The following is a 20664-nucleotide window of genomic DNA, read 5'->3' as shown; positions in this document are numbered from 1 at the left end:
CTGACCAGTCTATATAAAATCACAACTTCCTCCCTCCTTAGTACCATCCCCTCTTTCCCTGCTTCTGAGGAGAAAAGGAGGTGATGGAACTGGGAAAAGGGTATATCACCACATAATAATAACACACATATTGTCTTCAAAATTTTACATAAAATAGTTCCATGAGAGAAGGAATTTTATTTTGTTCACTGTTTCACCTGTAGCAACTAAAACAAAATCCAGCACATAACCAAAAAAGGCCAAAGAAGGATAAGCAAAGAAGGATAAAATAAAATGGCAAAAGCAATTAATAGAATTTCCTTTTCTGTAATACTCAAATCTCTCAAAGCTAAGACAAATTTTAGATTTCATGAATGTATTTACTGAGTCAACAAAAAATCTACTGAATGCCTGCTCTAAACTGTTTCAGGCACTGAGGAACTTGCTTTCACTTCAAAGCACTTCAAGCAGCAGAACAGCAAAATTTTACCTGCTATCACATTTTTCCCTTTTGCAGAACCAAAATAATTTCAAGCACAAATGCTAAACAAACACTATTTTGAGTGATAATTCAAAAATTAAAACTAATATTTGAAAGGAAACATTTTAAAACCATAGTTTCAAAATATAATTGGAAATTCAATAGATTTAGAAAAAAAATACCTTCAGTCATTACTGATGAAATTTAAAAAGGACTTGTGTCAAATATAATTTTAATTCAAATCATATTTAGAAAATATCTTGCTTCAACACTGACAACAGTTAATTATTACCAAGTAACTCCTGATGGAACCACTATGAGAGGTAAATCAATGTAACATTCCAGATAAATGCCTATGAAGCAGTTCAGTGGAAAGGACAGCTCTATTCACTGGGGAAAGATTCTTCAAAAAGGTGAAAAAGCTGCTTTATGTTCAGTTCTAACATGCTCTCAACTCTGGCTGCACATTAGAAGCACCTGGGGGGGCTTTTGAAAAATACTAATGTCTGGGCCCAACCCTAACCAAATGAAACTCAGTCTCTAGGGGGAAGCCAGGCATCTGTTGTCGTTAAAAGCTCAAGTAATTCTGATGCACAACTGGCTTAAGAATCATTGTTCTACAAGTTCCAATTATTGATTGCTATTTCAAAGAGAAAGACACAGTTATTTATGTCAACTCTTTCCCACCGCCAGTATTGATTGAAAAGATCTCCCAACACTAGTCACTGTCATTTATATGGTGTTTCCTCAGAGACTTCACCTAGAAGTCTTGGCCTACAGTCACATATCTGTTAAAACTGTCCTGCCAGAATCTGAAGATCCCAAAATGCATTATCTTACCAGAGGTCTCTTTGTATTATAAGTAACTGACATTTTACTGAAAAGAGCAAACTCAATTTAAGCAAAAGATTTTGACATGCAGGTACTAAAGAGTTTTCCAAATATTTATATTTGGAAAAACCAGCTTAACAACAAGGTTTTGTAACATCCCCTCCACCAAAACAGACTTCCCTGGTGGCTCAGATGGTAAAGAATCCACCTGCGATGCAGGAAACCTGGGTTTGATCCCTGGATTGGGAAGTTCCCCTTGAGGAGGGCATGGAAACTCACTCTAGGATTCTTGCCTGGAGAATCCCACGGACAGAAGAGCCTGGCAGGCTACAGTCCAGGGGGTCGCAAAAAGTCGAAGACAACTGAGCGACTAAGCACACACCATCAAAATGGAGTTTTTTGGCTTATTTCCCTGAAACTTCTAAAAAATTACAATTGAAATTTATTTCAAACATATATAAAAATAGAACATAAAATCAACTCCCACATAGTCATCACAACGGAGAATTATCAAATCCTGGTCAATCATATTTCATCTATACAACCCCCTATTCAACATCCCCTAACTTTGATAATTATGAAGCAACTCCCACACATCATATTGTTTCATCTAGGCTTTATTTTAATTTAGTGTAAACAATGCAGAAAGTACCCTGAAAAGATTTACATAGTAAGAATGACAGAAAAAGGTGATAACAGTTTATAAATATAAAAGGAAAATGACATGCGAGTTTCCTCTTTTTTACAATCTGTTGGTTACCTCTTACTAGACTAAGGAACACTGTACCTCTTGTCTTGGCTAGCTTAGATGTCACAGAGGTTTAGTTTCACAGGTAACAACCATTTCAAATAGAGTTCTTACCTGGGGTCTAAAGAGGTAATAAATGAAATTACTTAAAAAAAAAAAAACATTTAATACTGATAATTACCAAGACAACCAACAATAAACTCTTTAAAATTTTTTCTAGCTTTCCTGAGGTATAATTGACATATAATAATTATATATATTTAAGGTACACAACTTGATGTTTTAATATACGAATACATTGTGAAATGACAACCACAATCAAGCGAATTAACATTTCTATCACATACAGTTACCATTTTCTTTTTTGGTGGTAAGACCACTTAAGACCTCTCTTCTTGACTTAGATTTGGGGTCTAAACCCAACTACTAGTTGTGTAATTTGAAATTACTTAATCTGTCATGTCTCACCTATAAAATGAGGATAACACAACTATTTTTTGGAAATCAGGTAACATGCGTAAAGTGCCAAGCACAGTCCAGCACATAGTAGCTACCAAAGTGAGTCCATGGACTGACATGAACTCAATGTTATTATCAGGGCTGCTTCAAAACACTGAAATAACAAATAGCCTGGACAGTGAGTAGTTTCCAATGTGAAATACCTAAATTCCTTGGGCATATGAAAGTAATAATGTGACAATCTTGAGTTGTAGCCAAACATTTCTTTTCAATGGGTTTCAAGTAAGTTCTGAGACCCTCAGAATAGTTTTTTTAAAAAAAGAAAACATGCAATTAGACAGGAAAACAGAGCTAGAAAATACAGTCAGAATAAATTGAATCACTTGTTCATTTATTCTGAGTGAGTGGGGTTAAAAATGAAGTACAAAGTTCCTATCTGTGGTTCAAGGTTAAAGGTTTTATTCTTATATCTTTTCTAATGAGTCTTAACCAGTTTGCTCAGAATGGTAATTAAATACTGTCTGCAAGAAACTGAATGCCAAGTCCTTTAAAAAATCAATGAAACAGAGCAACACCTGGTCTTCATCTTCCCTCCGTTAAGCTATCTTAACACATTGACTTCCTTAATAAATCCTGAACAAATCCTAAACTTCAGTGCAACCACACTGTGCATTCAAACGTTCTCATCACTACAGACAGTTGAAAACACTTCTTTCTTCTTCTTTTGGATGTATGGCTTTGTGACAGGTATATGACACAGACTCTCTCTTTTAATCAAGAAGGAATATAGAGAAGTTTGGCTTTGGTCTTGGTATTTGGCCCAAATCCTCCTTTTACAAAGCAGTTAGTCAGTATTCCAAAGGTCTAGCCCAAACTGAGCACCATTTCTGGGATTTAAAAACCTGTGTGTGATCACTGATCTTGTGATTGCATGGGTGTAATGATCTCAGTAATTAGAACAATCATATCATTCAGATTTGTTATTCCCTGAATATTCACTTTCAAATATAAGCATTCTAGACTCCACAAGAATGTCTTAAGACAACTTATAATTGTCTTAAATCTATGAAGGCTGAAGATTTAATCATAAAGTGTTACAAATGATCCTTTTCAACAGTTAAAGATGAAGAATTTTTGAGACATACCTCCTAGTTCCTATTAAATAATTTATTGGAAAACATTTTTCTGAATGTTTGTATTAACTGTCAATCTATTTTGCTAAGTAACTGAAAAATTTTACAAATTGTTTATATATAAAATTAAGTTTTCACAAGCAACATAAAATTACCATAGCATTCTACTCTTCTACTGACTGATAAAACAAGCCTCTAAGAACATTTTTACTCCATTTCAACCAGTTTGGCCACCTGATGCAAAGAGATGACTCATCTGAAAAGACCCTGATGCTGGGAAAGATTGAGGGCAGGAAGAGAAGGGGATGACAGAGGAAGAGATGGTTGGATGGCATCATCGACTCAATGGACATGGGTTTGAGTGAACTCTGGGAGCTGGTGATGGATAGGGAGGCCTGGAGTCCTTCGGTTCATGGGGTTGCAAAGAGTCGGACACGACTGAGTGACTGGACTGAACTGAACATGTCAAAACTACTATTGTTAGCAATAAACTATAGTAATAGTTAATTTTCTGGATGAAATGATTCTTCTACTCTAGAAGTTCATCCTATCTTGGTGCTGTCTGGCTATAGATAAAAACTAATTGAATTTTTGGTCATTGGCATTGGGTCAAAATGTACATCTGGTATACATCTCTACTCATAATGTATGCAGCAGCTTATCTCTATTGCTTCTTAGTAGAGACTCTCGTCTTAGCCTGGTGGAGTATTTTTACCTTGATAGTTGTAGAAAATCCCAACTGTTCCATGTCATAACTGATACTCTCTAGTCTTCCTTTTCCTGTCTTTATCACTCAAAGTCTGTTCTACTCTATTCAAAACTAAATTATCCACTGTTTTGCACTATTTCCTGTGCTCACCTTGTCTTCTCACAGAAGTTCTTCCTCGAGAATGGGGTATTAGGCTTCTTCTATATTGTCCACAGTGCTGAACACAGAAGTGCCAGTCATTTAATATCTATTTACTAGTTCAGTAAAATCCAAGATATTACTGACTAGCTACCTTTGTGTCTCATATATCATTCTCCTTAATTTTAGATTATTCCATAAATAAACTATCCAAAGCTAAACATATCAAAGTTTAAGCGAATCGGGGGCTACATTTAACAAAAGATCTAAGTGTGCGAGTGTGGGGGACAAACTGGGAGACTGGGGCTTACACAGACACTAAGCTAACAGTGAGGACCTGCTGCACAGCACAGGGAGCCCTGCTCAGTGCTCCATCATGGCCCATCTGGGAAAGACTCTAAAAGAGAGTGGGTGTATGTATAACTGGTTCCCTTTGTTGCACACCTAAAACTAACACAACACTGTAAATCAACTACATTCCAATAAAAACTTAAAAATAAAACAAACAAAACCCCCAAAAGCTATAAATAATGTTGTCAGTGGAAGAGAAAACAGTGCATCAAGATTTAAGACAATGAAGGTAAATCATTTACTTTCTTCATGCCTTAGTCTACTATGGATTCTGCAAGGCAATTACATAGAGTCAAAATAACTGAGAAGGAAAATCGTAGTATTAATACTAACCTGAAAGTTTGGACAAGATTTTTAAGTTGTGTGTAAATATCTCCTAATGTAATCTGATGAGGTCCCAAAAGTCCAGGCAATCTGAAAATAAAAATTACATTTCTTTTAAAAAATAAATTTCTACTAAAATATAATTATGCAGATACATTTAAAAAATATAATTATATAGATATATTTTGGGGGTTCTTGCCTAAGTTTGGATATTTCACAGGTAGGTAACCATGATACTGAGGTGGAGACAGTTAAGCCAGGTTTAACTAGTGAGAAGTCAAAGAAATATTTCAAAGTAACTCCATACTCGATCTTGTAGTCTATGCTACAGAAAGAGGCACTGAAATGAAAAAATATTTTGGCTGCTATCTATATTCTTGTCTCTTTCCTACCTTTTCACTTTCAAATATTAAACAAATGGAAAGAACACAGGCCAGAGGAATTGGAGGAATCCTCCAAATGGAGCCTTATGGGAATGTGGATTTAATATTTATTAAATCTTTATGGTAAAGTAAAAACTGGTACATTTTTAGTGAGCAATTTGACAATATATACTAACATTTTAAATGCAGACACTGTTTGACCCAACATTTTAATCAATACTATATAAAATTTATCCTAAAGAAATAATCAAACATAAAAAAAGACGATTATTGGAGAAGCATTTTAGTATTGAAAAACTGGCAACAAATGTTTGTCAGTAGATGGTTACATAAATTATGATGTAACCATAAAATAATAAAACCTTTAAAATAATATAAATCTACATATTTTAATGTGGAAAGATATTCATGATAAATGTTAAGTGGAAAATGCACACGAAGTTGTCCCATTTTTTATAAAAACATACATATTATAATGCAATTGTATATCACACATAGTATATATCAAGCACGTCATTTTCTCTAGGTTTAGACTGTAACAGATGAAACCAAAGGGAATGAATATACACACATCATATATATCATATATATGTCAGGGATGAACATCAAAATATTAATAGTAATTACTGTGATTACAGTGATTTTCACTTCTCTAATTATATCATTTTGCACAGCCTAACCCTTCTGGAATAAGCATGTATTACTTAAAAAAAATTATATAAGTTTAAAACATGTTCCAAAATAGAGAAACAATAACCCCTCATTTCTATTCCCAGATTTAACCTCCCAATATTTTGTTCCATTTGCTTCATTTTTCCTTTTTTTTGTGTGATATCTTCAAGTAAACCATGCCCTTTGTTTGACCCCTAAATTACTCTTTATGTGTTTAAATACAAGTGCATTTTTGTATAAAACCATAATAAAATCATATTTACCCAATAATAGTTCCTTAATATCATCTAATACCCAGCACATAGTTCATTTTCTTTTATTCTCTAAAATAAATTTTTTGTATAATTGGTTTGTTCCAATCAGAAACCAGAAAAGGTCTTACTTTTATAAAAGTGTTAACTTTCATAATGAGAAAAATAATTAACTGCTTTCATAAACAATGAAACAAAAAAAATCCCTATGTCACTATTATTTTGTTTTCAGTATTCTTTGTGCTTCTCCTTCTTTAAGTTATTCTACCTCTTCTCAGATTTAGTTGTCACCCTAATATTAATAACTTGGTATTTAGCAAGGTTCCTTTTGGGATCTCCTGTTGCAGCTAAAACCCAAAAGGGACAGAATTCCTTCAGTGACATGGCGGTGTGGTCTTAAATTTAAAAGTGGGTACTTTCATTAGCTAAAAAGTCTAGAAAACCATTTTCACATAAATCTCTACCTATTAATTACATGCTAGCATAGTTAATCTATCCCAACTTTGGAAACCTATGTAACTAAAATGAAGGACTGATACCTTCTTATCCTAAGTCAGACAGCTGGTAACTTATAGTTATATAAATTAAATTTTAACAGAAACAAACGTACAAGTATGAAGAACAGAAGAAAGGCAAAACAGATTATATATGAAGTCTTAACATATAACAAGCATTCAATAAATATCATATTTAAACACTTATTTAAAATGTAAACTTTAGAAAAGTAAGCTGTTCAAAATACTATGGCTTCTAGAACAGGCCTTTTAATTTTTGAACTACTACAGAATTAAGACTTTTCCATGTGCACAACACCTTAAGTAATACATGAAAAGACTGGTCTGTCTTTTCTGCTGAAGAAAAAAATGCAAGTTGAAAAGTTCAAGACATCCGTCACATCTCTGGAAAAAAGATTTTCAAGCTCCTTTTGAAAAAGAAACCAAGATTACAATTTTCAAATGACATTTATGACTGGGCTAATTACAAGAACAACAATTTCCACTACGGGAAGCTCAAAACTAAAGTGCAAAACTCAAGCTTCTGAGTGTGAAATGGTTCTCTGAATATGCATATATACCGAGTAAGTCAATAAACCATTCAACCTTTATAAAATCTTACTCACATGTGAAACTGATGACACATCTACCACAAATCAGTATTTAAATGGGTCCAGCTCTGATATTTTTTTCCCTGACTTCACTGGATTATTGAATGGAAGTGAGGTAGTTTGGTTTTCTATTCCCATAATCTCAACTTTTGTCTTTATTATGTGTCTCTGTCTTCAGCACAAAAAAATTTCAATATGCTTTGGTAGAACACCTTAAAAATACAAGTTTCTCAGGTGAAGAAATCCATGTACACTTTACGTATTATTTTTCAAAATTAAAAAATCAAGGATTACACCTACAACTTATAAACCCACAAATATCAAATTGATTTTTAGATACTATAAAAGTGGAATGATAATTACATACTTACACTTTATTCAATTTTTCAAGTACGATGCGTTTTCTGATCTGGTTCTGAGAACTTGAATCTATCAGTGGAAAGGTGCGATCATGCTGAATCACATTTTTAAACAAAGCAAAATAAAATCATAAATTTATATTCTTTCTTTGATAACACATTAAAACACAAAAGTTTATACCTATGATATATGGTAGACTAAAAATCAGACTTCAGAAGGAGACGATTTAAATTTGAGTATCTAATTAGTCTGCAGGCTGGTGTGAACTTACTTGATCATCTGCCCTCTTTTGAGAGTCTTTTCTCATCTGTATAATAGGGATACTAACACCTTCTTTATTCAATGTTGAGAATGTATAGAAAAAGACTTTATAAAATGCTAAATGTCATATAAATGTGGGAGATTAAAGGACTAAAATTATCAAATATTATAAATATATTTTGGGAAACTCCAATTCTAGAAATGGCAGACAATTCAAACCACTCTTCTTGCTGAGAACTGAAAAAGAGAACAAATGTGGGAAAAAACCCACATTTGTTTGAAAGCATCAGAAAGCTAATAAGACAGTAAAGAATTATGGTCTGAAGTTTTGGAGAAAGTAATTCCAGAGAAGGCACTGACTAATTCTAGAAGAGGCAATTTAGATACTGAGAACCTAAGCATCAGAGTTTGGGGCATGCCAAAAAGGAAGAGGTACTATCAACCTTCCCCAAACTTAAGACCAATAAGAATGAATAGGAAACAGACTCGCTGCTGCAGGGACTGAAGCCCAGCTTCAAATCACCTTAATCACTGACTGGAGTAAAGTGATTTGGGACGGCTGCAAATCTGCCAGAAGCAAACACAAATCTGTTCTAGAGGAAGGTAACATCAGCCTGGGTTTCAAGTTATCTCTGTAATTTTTAATTATACGATGTTTGCCACATAAAATAGGACAATATGACCATAATCTGAAACACAAGTTCCTAAATCAACCCTTAAGGAAATCCATGTAATGAAACTATCAGCCTTATTTAGACTACTATGCCGAATATATTTTAAAAAATGACAAGATGGAAAATTTTAGCAGAGAATGGGAAACTATATAAAAGAAAGAAATGAAACCCCTAGTAACTGAAAAATAATAGTATTTAAAATAACTCAATGGATAGATTTAACTACATAGTAGAAAGGACTGAAGAGAGAATATTCATTCATTTGGAAAATATCCAGAATAAAACACAGTCACACACCTCTCCCTTCCAGGGGTAATGCAAAGTGCAGGAGAAGATAAAAGAAGATACAGTGAAAAAGACTAACATCTGCAACTGGAGTACCAGGTAGAGGGGAAAAGGAAAATGGGACAGAAACAATACCTGAAGATGTAATACCCGAGAATATTCCAAAACTAATCAAAGAAATCACAGATTTAAGTATGTAACAGTCAAAATAATAAATACAAATAAAATCACATCTAGGCAAAGCAATCAGAAACTGATGGTAATCAAGGGAACAAAAAGGAAAAAATAATCTTAAAAGTAGCTAAAGGAAGAAAGTATTTTTTCAAATAAGAGAAAAAAATAGAGGCCAAAAGACAATGAATATGTATTTTTAGTGGGCTGTAAGAAAATAACTGCTAACTTAGAATTTAACGTCCAGGGAAATATCTTTCAAAAGTGAAAGTAAAATAATTTCCTGATAAATAAAACTGGGAAGATTCATCATTAGCAAACTGGCACTAATGAAAAAAAAGGATATTCGTCAGGTCCACAGTGAATGTTCCCAGATGAAAGAATAGAGATACAGAAGACATAAAGAACAGTAAAAGAGTAATTAATTGGGCAAATCCAACTCAACACTGATTATAAACAATCTTGTAGGATTTAAAATACAGAGAGAATGAAAGTGCACAACAGTATGAACATGTTAAGCCAAGTGGGTAAATGTAAGTTTCTAGGTACTAACTGTCCAGGAAGCAAAGTATTAACTTATATTAAATTTTAGTAAGACACAGATTCAAATTTAATCTAGGGAAACCAATTAATGATTAGTAAAAGAACGTATAAAAACAAGCTAACAGAGGACAGAAAAATGGAATAATGATACTGGATCCAAAGAAAGAGAGAAAGAACACAGAACAGATGGGACATGTAGAAAGCAACAAGTGAGATGTCAGATTTAAACCTAAATATATCAGTTATGACATTAAATGTAAATAGACTAAATTCTTCACACAAAGGACATAGATTATCAGCCTAGGCTTTTTTTTTTTTAAGACAGTCCTTGAAAATACTAATGAAAGAATGCTAGTGTCAAAGTAGATCTTGTAAGACCAAAATTAAATAAATAAATGAACGTAGAGAAAAAATTACTCCATATGCTAAGTGGTTCGATTTACCAAGAAGACATAACAATCTCACATTTATACCTAAGAACATGGTCTCAAAGTATTAAAATTCAGAAAACTAAAGGGAAAAATAATCAACTTATAATTATGATGAGAAATCTTGACCAACCTTTCCCATCTTTCTCAGTAACTTATGGAATAAGCAAACAAACAAGAAAGAAAAGAAAAATCAACAGTGCTTCTCCAACTGTAATGTGCATACATTTCCCCAGAGAGAAATAAGAAATCTGACTGATACTCCCCACCAGAAACAAAAATCAATTCCAGATAAATTACAGACCTAAATGTTAAAGGAAACACAACAAAGCTTCTAAAGATGAAATAATCCAAGCTAAGATTTCTTAAAAGTCGTCACTAAAGGGAACAATTAATAAACTGGGTTCAAGACACCGTTAATAAAAGTGAAAAGGAAAATCTCAGGGGAAGATATTTGTAATACACAAAAATGGGTTTGAATTTTGCACACAGAATTCCTACAAATCAACAAGAACTCCCTCCCCAGCACCCCATATTCCAACAGATGAATAGAAAAAAGGACAAGAATGGGTACTTCACCAACAAACTATCCAAATGGCCAATAAGCAGATGCAACAGTGCTCAACTCAATCATCAGGAAAATGTACTGTAACCTAAAAGCAATACAATCAGAATGGTGAAAAGTAACAATACCAAGTATTGGTGAGAATGCAGAATCATGGAAACTGTCATAGAGCGATAGCAGAAAATACAATGCAGAACCATTTTGGAAAACTGTTTGGCACTTGTTCACGGAGAAGGCAACGGCACCCCACTCCAGTACTCTTGCCTGGAAAACCCCATGGATGGAGGAGCCTGGTGGGCTGCAGTCCATGAGGTTGCTAAGAGTCGGACATGACTGAGCGACTTCACTTTCACTTTTCACGTTCATGCATTGGAGAAGGAAATGGCAACCCACTCCAGTGTTCTTGCCTGGAGAATCCCAGGGACGGGGGAGCCTGCTGGGCTGCCGTCTATGGGGTCGCACAGAGTTGGACATGAGTGAAGCGACTTAGCAGCAGTAGCAGCAGCAGCAGTATACTTGCATATATGTATACATTATAACCCAGAAATTCTAGTCCTAGATATATACCCAACAGAAATGCATACACATTAAGAGAGAGCTATATATACAAGAAAAGTTCATAATGGCATAGTTCTTAATAGCTCCAAATTGGAAACAGCCTAAATGCTCATTAACATTAATAAATTATGGTATATTTATATAATGGAATACCATGCACCAATAAAACTATGAATTACAACTATATGCAACACAAACATACATAATGTTTTTTTTTGGCTACACTGTGTGGCTTGTGGGATCTTAGTTCCTCAACTAGGGATTGAATGCTGGCCCTTGCAGTGAAAGCGCCAAGTCCCAACCACTGGACTGCCAGGGAATTTCCAAGGGCTTCCCAGGTGGCGCTAGTGGTAGAGAACCTGCCTGCTAATGCAGGAGACATAAGAGATGCAGGCTCAATCCCTAGGTGGGGAAGATCCCTAGAGAAGGGCATGGCAAACCAATCCATCGTTCTTGCCTGGAGAATCCCATGCACAGGGGAACCTGGCGGGTTATAGTCCATGGGGCTGCAAAGAGTCAGACATGACTGAAGTGATTTAGTACATATAGCACAATGTTGCATGAAATAAATTATATACAGAGTTAATTTATTTACATATAGTTCAAAATTGGGAAAACTATGCTATTATAATATTCATTAACTCTGGAAAGAGATAATGATTCGTAGGAGACATACTGGAGCTTCTGGTATACTCAAATTTTGTAGCCTAGGTAGCGATTACATTGGTGTATATTCACTTATGATAATGCAATGAGCTGTACACTTACAATTTGTGTTATACTTCAGTGAAAGAGGTTTAAAAACAGAAGCAGTCAAATTTAGGGATTAATTTTTCCTTCTTAAGGCTTATAAGCATAAAAATGATATAGGCATAAAAGGCTATATAACTGAATGACAGAGATCAATGTTTTTCCAACCTTCATGTAAAATTTATGGATGCTGTCTAATAATACAAGTATACTGTTGGGGTAGGTAACATTCTGTATAAATATAAGAAATTTCTAAATTTTTTACTCTATTACTTTTACCTCCTTTTTAAATCTCCAAGGTGTCGTTTAATTTAGAGCCATATTTACTCAGAAATCTTTAGTAACAAACTTCTGTGCTACCAACAAGGTTATTACCTATTTGTCTTCATGCCAAATTACTTCATTTCCCAAACTACACATCAACCAAAACAGGATAATCGAAATATTACCCCGTTAAATCTCAGTGCCCTACATCACTTTCTACATATAACTACTTACATATAACTGAGTACCAATTATATATCAGGTACTGTGATAAATGCTTTATATTCATTACTTTTAAAACTCATAACACTTGAGCAAGGGAAGCCATTTATAATCCCATTTACAGATAAGCAATTAGACTCAAGTTTTCATACAGGTAGTAAATGACAGAGCAGATAATCAAATCTAGGTTTACCCAAATGTGCTCTTTCCATTTTCTCCTATGTCTTCTATTTTCCCAATAAGTCCCCTTTACTAAGTCATTTTCATTCATATTTTAAGTGAGCATGCTTTCCAAATATTAACCAAATATTTCACTACTCAATTAGCAAATTTACTCCCATAAATGTCCATAGTCCCACTGGAAATAAAACACAAAGATACACAACCTATGTAGAAATCTGAAAGCATATACACCAACAAAGAAAAACAGACAGTCTATGAAAACTAAGTTTTAAAGAAAATTTTGTCCCACAATTCTAGGCTATTTCTACCTTAGCAAAAAAAGGTTAAATATTCACGAAAATTTTCTAGGACAAACTTATTTTGAAAATAACAACGCTAATACTGGGCTTCCCTGATAGCTCAGTTGGTAAAGAATCTGCCTGCAATGCAGGAGACCCTGGTTTGATTTCTGGATTGGGAAGATCTGCTGGAGATGGGATAGGCTACCCACTCCAGTATTCTCGGGCTTCCCTCGTGGCTCAGCTGGTAAAGAATCCGCCTGCAATGTGGGATCCCTGGGTTGGAAAGATCCCCTGGAGAAGGGAAAGGCTACCCACTCCAGTATTCTGGCCTGGAGAATTCCATGGACTATATAGTCCATGGGGTCACAAAGAGTCAGACACGACTGAGTGACTTTCACTTTCAATGTCAATACTGGAGATGGAATTTTAAACCAAATGATTACGGGACTCTTCTTTCTTAAATTCTTTCAGTACTTTTCTTCCTGCTCCAAGATTTACTATGGTGATTGTTCCATGTATTCGCAGTATGGAAAAATCACCATCATTAAAGGACCTCCCTTGTGGTCCAGTGGCTAGGACTCCACACTTCCAATTTAGTGGGGCTGGGTTTGATCCCTGGTGGTGGACCTAGATCTCACATGCTGCAACTACGAGTTTGCATGCCGCCAACTAATAAAAAAAGATCCCTGCACACCACAACAAAGACTGAAGATCCCACATGCCGCAGCTAAGACCTGGTGCAGCCAAATAAATCAATATTAAAAAAAAATAACTGTCATTAAGACATACCTCTTCTGAGTCCTGTGATTTGGTGGTTTCTTCATTCAAAACATACCGTCCTCTATAAAACTCCCTGATCCGTAAATTTAATGTTTCAGTTTCTTTTTTCAAGTTCTCATAACTTGGCAGTGGTTTAATGGCTGTATCTGAGGCTCTAAATGGTAAAGACTCATCCAAGCTGTTCAACTCCTGCAAGGCAGGGGAATGACTATCTGGGTCAGAGTTTGTATCATCTTCATCAAGTTCTTCTTTAACCAGAGGGGTTGAAGAGGATTTTAGACATACAGATGCATAATTCTGGCCATACAAAAACCTCAAAGTTTCTTCTGTCTTCCACTCAATCAAAGTCTCTTTCAGGGCTTTAAGTAAGTTTGCCTTTGCAATTTCAGGGCACACCTGCAATGAACTGGAAGCTGACCCAGAAACTTGGTTTGATTTGGCAAATTTCCTCTTAAAATGCTCAGCACTTTTCTTACTTATGCCTACAAGAGTTACTTTTGAACTACTGTATTTAATATCAGAAATTTCTGAAGCTTCTAATTTTTCTTGCAGAGAACTATTTGAAGAAATCTGTGTATTTACATTCTGTAAAGGAAGTTCACAAGCAGTAGCTTTCTCCTGATTATCTAATCTGCAATTGCCTAACTGCTCAATGACATCTACTACTGTTTGCTCTTTGCTTTCATGCTGAGAGTTAACTTTTTGACCAGCTTTCTTTTTCATTATGCTTTTTTTGTGCAGCTGTGGCCTTGTTGCATTTGGTCTGTTTCCTGGCAGAACGGAGGAAACAAAGTCTTGCTCATTATCACTGCTACTATCACTATGAGTGCTAGAAGAACTAGATTCATAATGCTTCTCAAAATGGCCAGGATTGTCAATATCTGATGTTTTAATGGCTTTGCTGCATAACTGTATTTCTTCTCCAGAAGGACCACTGTTGAGAGAAAGAAAGAAAAACTGTAACACAGAAACAAAATGCCCCAGAGAATTTATACTTTGTAACTTTCAAGATAAAAATTTTATTCCCTAGGCAAGGCTTTATTTATAGGCTAATATTTACCTAGGCCTATAAACACACACACATTTCAGAAGAAAGCTATAATTCTGTAATTTTTCTACATATCTGATATAGTTCTCTTTCCATCTTCTTCCCTTATCTTTTCTCCTTAATTATTTTAAAAGTGTTACGAGTTGAGCAAAAAGAAAAACAAAACTAAAAATCAAACCATACCCGCACAAATAAAATCTCACAAACCAACACTCGCTAATGTCATACTACTGAATTATTTTAATTTTTGCTCACTCCATTTCTGTAATGAATCCATAGTTGTTTTTTTTTCTTTTAAGGTTTCTTTTGATAAATTCATTACCGGTTTCTCAAAAAAAAAAAAAAATACTGTAGGAACTCTGTTCAGATTTTGAATATTTAAAAAAAGATGTTTAAGCATTTTCCAACTCTGGCTGATAGTTATGTAGAAAATTGCATTAAATTAAAAATATAAGAAAGTCATAGCAAAAGTTGGCAAATCAACATTAATCAATGAAAGATACTTGAAAGTCCAGAATTAACATACAAGGACAATAATTAAAGACAATAGTTTTCCCTTTGACTATGTTACTTTAATTTTCAGATTAGGTTTACAAAAGATTAAAAAACATGAAAGAGTAAAGGCAAAGAGAAGCGTTGTCTATACAAACGAGAAAGATGAGGGGAGGAGGAGATCAATTACCCTTAAACAAATGCACAAATGAGAACTTTAAAAGCTCAGGATGGGAAGGATTCTGGGTCAAGAAGTACTGGGAGAGTCATGAAAGGGTATAAAGGAACTCTCTACTTTTCACACAATTTTTCCGTAAACTGCTCTCCAAAACTGGCTATTGTGTTTTTTTAAAAGGTTTTTAAAATGAAATAAAATAATTCAGCAATAAACAAAAAAGCATGCTTGGGGAAAGTATAAAAGAAGAATACAAGCAGAGTTGAAAACAAGGTTCTGGATGGAGATGGAGAAAAAAGATAGTAAGTTTATTCAGTATCAGGTAACATTTTTAAAGTTAGAATTTAGCCTAGACAGTCATGAACTGTCTACTGTAACTAAAGTACAATTTCAAAAAACTTAGAATAACAATTTTCATGTACACTTTCTCTTGGAATTGTAAGGTAATTATGTTTTTCTATACTATTTCAAACCCATAAACTGAAGATTTATATAATTAAAGAGTATCTCGCTTGTGCTCAATTTCATATAACTAACGTAGTGATTAATAACCAGGAAAATTTACTCTGGAAGATAAAAGGGTATGTTTTGAGAGATGATCGTGGCTGGGCAAGCAATGTCACTAGGAAAGTTTAGGAAAAAATACAACTTGGAATTTCTATTAATGCTTTAAACACTCTTTCAAATAATTAAATAACTGATACATTAATGTTTTGAAATTCTACAAAATAAGGCTATAAAAACCTTTCAACAAATGTAATTGTCACAATTTGCTTGACAAAGAAGCACAGTATTTCAGATGGAAGCTGTGTTTGTGTCATATTTCAACAGGTTCAATTAGACTTCCTTGGTAGGAACAGCTGTACAGTAAATCATACAGATCAAACACATCATCTTACCATCACAAAAGAAAAAAAGCTGTACAAGGCAAATATTTCTTTGTGTGGGCTAGAATGGGTACTTACATAATGCACCACCCCAGGAAGTCCAAGAGTTCATATCACCTGGTTTACTCTTAATGTTTCTATTAACATGAATATATAGAAGGTAAGTGATACTGATTCAACCATACCTTTGTCCTTCTTGTAGCAGCTGAAAATCAGGATGTCTGTGACAAGAAAACAGGAATAAAAAATTGAAAGCACCTGATATATCAAACACTTGAAAGTGGTTCATTATAACCACTTTGGATAGAAAATATAACAAAAATGAAACAGTTCATATAAAAACGTTTAAGAAAAAATATTAAATGACAACATATTGTAAAACTCATCCACAAGAAATCTGGATTAATCTTTTTTATCCAAAATTTTCTCATATTTCTGGACTAAGTTCCACAAGCCCAATGAGTTTCCCTGATTAACCTGCTAAAGTAAATCTCTCCCTTCTCTAAATTTTAGTCATCATTGTCTTTACAGTTAATACACATTGATCATGTACTCTTCTATGACTTACTACAGAAATTTTATCTAAATGTCTTACTTTTCATATCTTTAAGTCTAGTTTCTCAACTAGACTACAAGCTTATTGAGGGCAGAGATTATTATAATTCTCCTGTATTTTGTTTATATGGTCAGTCAGACTTTTTGCCCTAATTGATAAAGCAGTTGTACTGCAGCATTGTTGTGAGGTATGTAGGTCAGGTGGTTTAACTCTAGGAAAAACTTTGCCTTGTAATATCAAAATTACATTTAGCTAGGCATCAAGGATATCAAAAACAGGAGGAAAAAGTTCTTACAAAGCCAAGTACAAAAGGAACAAATACAACAGCAAATGAGTTCAAGGGAACATGAAAACTCTGTAAAGTACTCAGAAAAAGTACATTCCAAAAACTACATATTCAAAGAAGAACTAAATAAATGGATCAGTATTCTACATATTTACCAACAGATTCAGTATTGTCAAGGAGTCAGTTCTTAACTTGATCTACAGTTCAATGCAACCCCAATCAAAATCCCAGCAAATTATTTTATGGATATTGACGAACTGATCCTGAAGTTTTTATGGAGAGGCAAAGACCCAGAATAGTTAACACAATACTGAAGAAGAACAAAGTTGGAGAATGACACTTCCTGACGCCAAGACTTACTATAAAGCTACAGTAATCAAGACAGGGCAGTGTGGCACTGGTGAAAGAAGAGACAAAAAAGATCAGTGGAAAAAAAAGAGAGGCCAGAAGCAACCCACATGGATACAGTCAATTGATTTTTAACAAAGGAGTAAAGGCAACACAATGGAGAAATATAGTTTCAAAAAATGATGTTCCACATGCAAAAAAATTATTCTAGACAGAGACCTTATACTCTTCACAAAAATTAACTCAAAATGGATTACAGACTTAAATGTAAGATGCAAAACTGTAAAACTCCTAGAAGATTACACAGGAGAAAACCTAGATGACTTTCTAGATACACACCAAAGCCATGATCCATGAAAAAAGAATTGATGAGTCAGACTTTATTAAAAGTTTCTGTTCTGTGAAAAATACTGTCAAGATAATAAAAATAGAAGACACAGACTAGGAGAAAACATTTGCAAAACACAAATTTAATAAAAGACTGTTATCTAAAATATCAAAGCACACTTAAAACTCAACAAGAAAACAAACTCAATTAAAACATGGGCCCAAGACCTTAACAGATACCTCACCAAAGAAGATAAACAGATGATAAATAAGTATATGAAAAGATGTTCTATACCACAGTTCATCAGGGAAATGCAAATTTAAAAAATAATGGAAAAACAAACAAAACGAAGAGACATCACTATACATCTTTAAGAATAACCAAAATCAAGACCATCAATAAGATCAAAAGGTCTGAATGCTTGTGTCCCCTCATCACCAAATTCATATGTTAAATCCTAACTCAATGGGACAGTATTAGGAGGTGAGCCCTTTGGAAGCGATTAGGTCACGGGGGCAAATCTTTCTCCAATGGGATTAGTGTCTTTAAAAGAGAGGCCAGAGAAATCCCTCCCCATCCTACCACATGAGGACAAAACCAGAAGTCTTCAACCCAGAAGAGGTCCTCACCCAATCACACTGGCACCCTGATCTCAGATTTAAAATCTCTATAGCTGTGAGAAGAAATTCTTCCTGCTTATAAGGTACCCAGTCCATGCCGTTTTGTTGTACCAGCCTGAACAGACTAAGACATGCACCAAAGAGCTCCCCAAAGAAGACACACAGATGGCACACAAGCTAATGAAAAGACGCTCTGCCTCATGTGACACCAGAAGTGCAAATAAGATAATGAGCTATTACTGAACAGCTATTAGTATAGCCAGAATCCAGACAGAGCACTAACACTATCAAATACTGGTAAGGATGTGAAGAAAAAGAAACTCTCATTCATTGCTGGTGGGAATGCAAAATGGTACAATCACTTTGGAAGACATCTTGGAGACATCTTACAGAAACTAAATATACTGTTTACCACACAATCCAGAAATCATACACCGTGGTATTTATCCAAAGGAGTTGAAAACTTATGTCTACACAAAAACCTGTATGCTATGCTTACAGTAGCTCTATTCATATGTCAAAACTTGGAAGCAACCAGGATATCCTTCAGTAGGTAAATGGATAAATTCTATAGTAAATTCAGACAATGAAATTTTATTCAGCACTAAGAAGGAAAGAGCCATCAAATTATGAAAAAACAGGGAAAAAATTAAATGTGTTAAGTGACAGAATCCAGTTTGAAAAGGCTACATACTATATAGGACTCCAACTATATGACATTCTGGAAAAGGTATAACTACTGGGACAGTAAAAAGATAAGGGGTTACAGAAGTTTGAGAGTAGGAGATAAACAGGTAGAACACAAAGGATTGTTAGGGCTATAAAACTACTCTGTATGATAGTGTAACGATATCTTCAGGTCATTATACATTTGTCCAAACCCCAAACTGTTCAATACCGAGTGATCCCCAGTGTAAACCATGGGTGTGGGTGATAATGATGTGTCAATGTAGGCTCATCTATGTATGCTCACTTTGATGGGGGATACTGATAGTATGGGAAGTTAGGCATGTGTGTGGGCAGGGGCTTTATGGGAAAATCTGTGTCTTCCTCTTCATTTTGTTGTGACCCTAAAATTGCTCTAGAAAACAGTCAGTTAATAGAAAAAAAAAAAATACAAGGAAACAGATGTGCACTAAAGAGAAACTAAGTCACTGAACATAAACTCCATTTAAAAGGAAAAACAGGGCTGCAATGAAGGTAATAGTGCAAAGAATTTCTGTTTTAAAAAGTGAAACTAAATGGATACATGGAACCAGAAGTCATTTGAGTTATGACATTTAAAGGCTGCCAATCAAAAACATCAGATTTGCAAGTATTTTTCTATATAATTAAACATCACAGCATCAATCACGTAACTATTGCCTAGATAATCCATTCATCTTTTGTTTGGCATACAAGGCACTGCAGAGGATGGATTCACTGCCAATCCTCTCCTTAGTTATGGGAGGCACTGCTAGCTGATCAAGGCATTCTTTCCCATTAAACATCTAAGAACCACCCATCAGCATACATTCCTATTCTAGAGAGTCCCCTACAGTTCAGAAATTCCCCCAAGACCAATAATTAAAAATTCAGAAGACAAAATAAGGCAATAATCAGAGAGTTCCCTGAGAATAAAAATTTAATCTATTTTTTCCTTTGTCCTTCAGCCAATCAAGGCGTGTCCTTTTGCAATCATCCAAATTATCCTGTTTACCCTGCTTCTTCCCACTCATGAAAACTCTAGTCACAGAAGCTACCTTGGTTTGGTGTTACTCAAAGAAAACAAATGACACTGCTTGGATGGTGACAAGTCTTGACTACTCCAGCGGATATTTATAACTCCCATTAAGAGCTTTTTTAGCATACTAAATAATATGCTAACGTCTCCAACAGAGTGTTTTATTGCCTGTTGACTACTTCCTCCCACTTCCATTTGTAGTTTTCTCACTCTTCCTATCCCACATCCTCGCCCAAGTCTTCTACGCTAAAATTATCAAGGTCCAGTACCATGCAGCTGTCTGGCATTTGGTCCTACACCGGGATCTGAGTA

General features: G+C 34.7%; 1 protein-coding gene across 9 annotated transcripts in view; it reads right to left on the bottom strand.

Moving 5' to 3' along the window:
* RPAP2 (RNA polymerase II associated protein 2) overlaps nt 1-20664 on the bottom strand; it is a 113558-nt gene that overhangs the window by 68437 nt on the left and 24457 nt on the right. For 7 of the 9 annotated variants that reach the window (XR_011258440.1, XR_011258443.1, XR_011258442.1 and 4 more), the window contains exons 7-10: nt 16677-16712; nt 13899-14823; nt 7936-8018; nt 5163-5243 (exon numbers count right to left, since the gene is read on the bottom strand). Coding sequence is in view for 4 of the 9 variants with exons in the window: in XM_069597829.1 (XP_069453930.1) it covers nt 5163-5243; nt 7936-8018; nt 13899-14823; nt 16677-16712 (1125 nt within the window). In the remaining 5 variants the exon portion in view is untranslated. Of the gene's footprint in view, nt 1-4490; nt 4558-5162; nt 5244-7935; nt 8019-13898; nt 14824-16676; nt 16713-20664 lie in introns of all 9 variants that reach the window. The other 2 variants (XR_011258452.1, XR_011258450.1) reach the window with 1 other exon arrangement.

Source organism: Ovis canadensis, chromosome 1 (genome assembly GCF_042477335.2).
Source record: "Ovis canadensis isolate MfBH-ARS-UI-01 breed Bighorn chromosome 1, ARS-UI_OviCan_v2, whole genome shotgun sequence".
Taxonomy (NCBI): Eukaryota; Metazoa; Chordata; class Mammalia; order Artiodactyla; family Bovidae; genus Ovis; species Ovis canadensis.
This window is presented reverse-complemented; position numbering and strand designations above follow the sequence as displayed.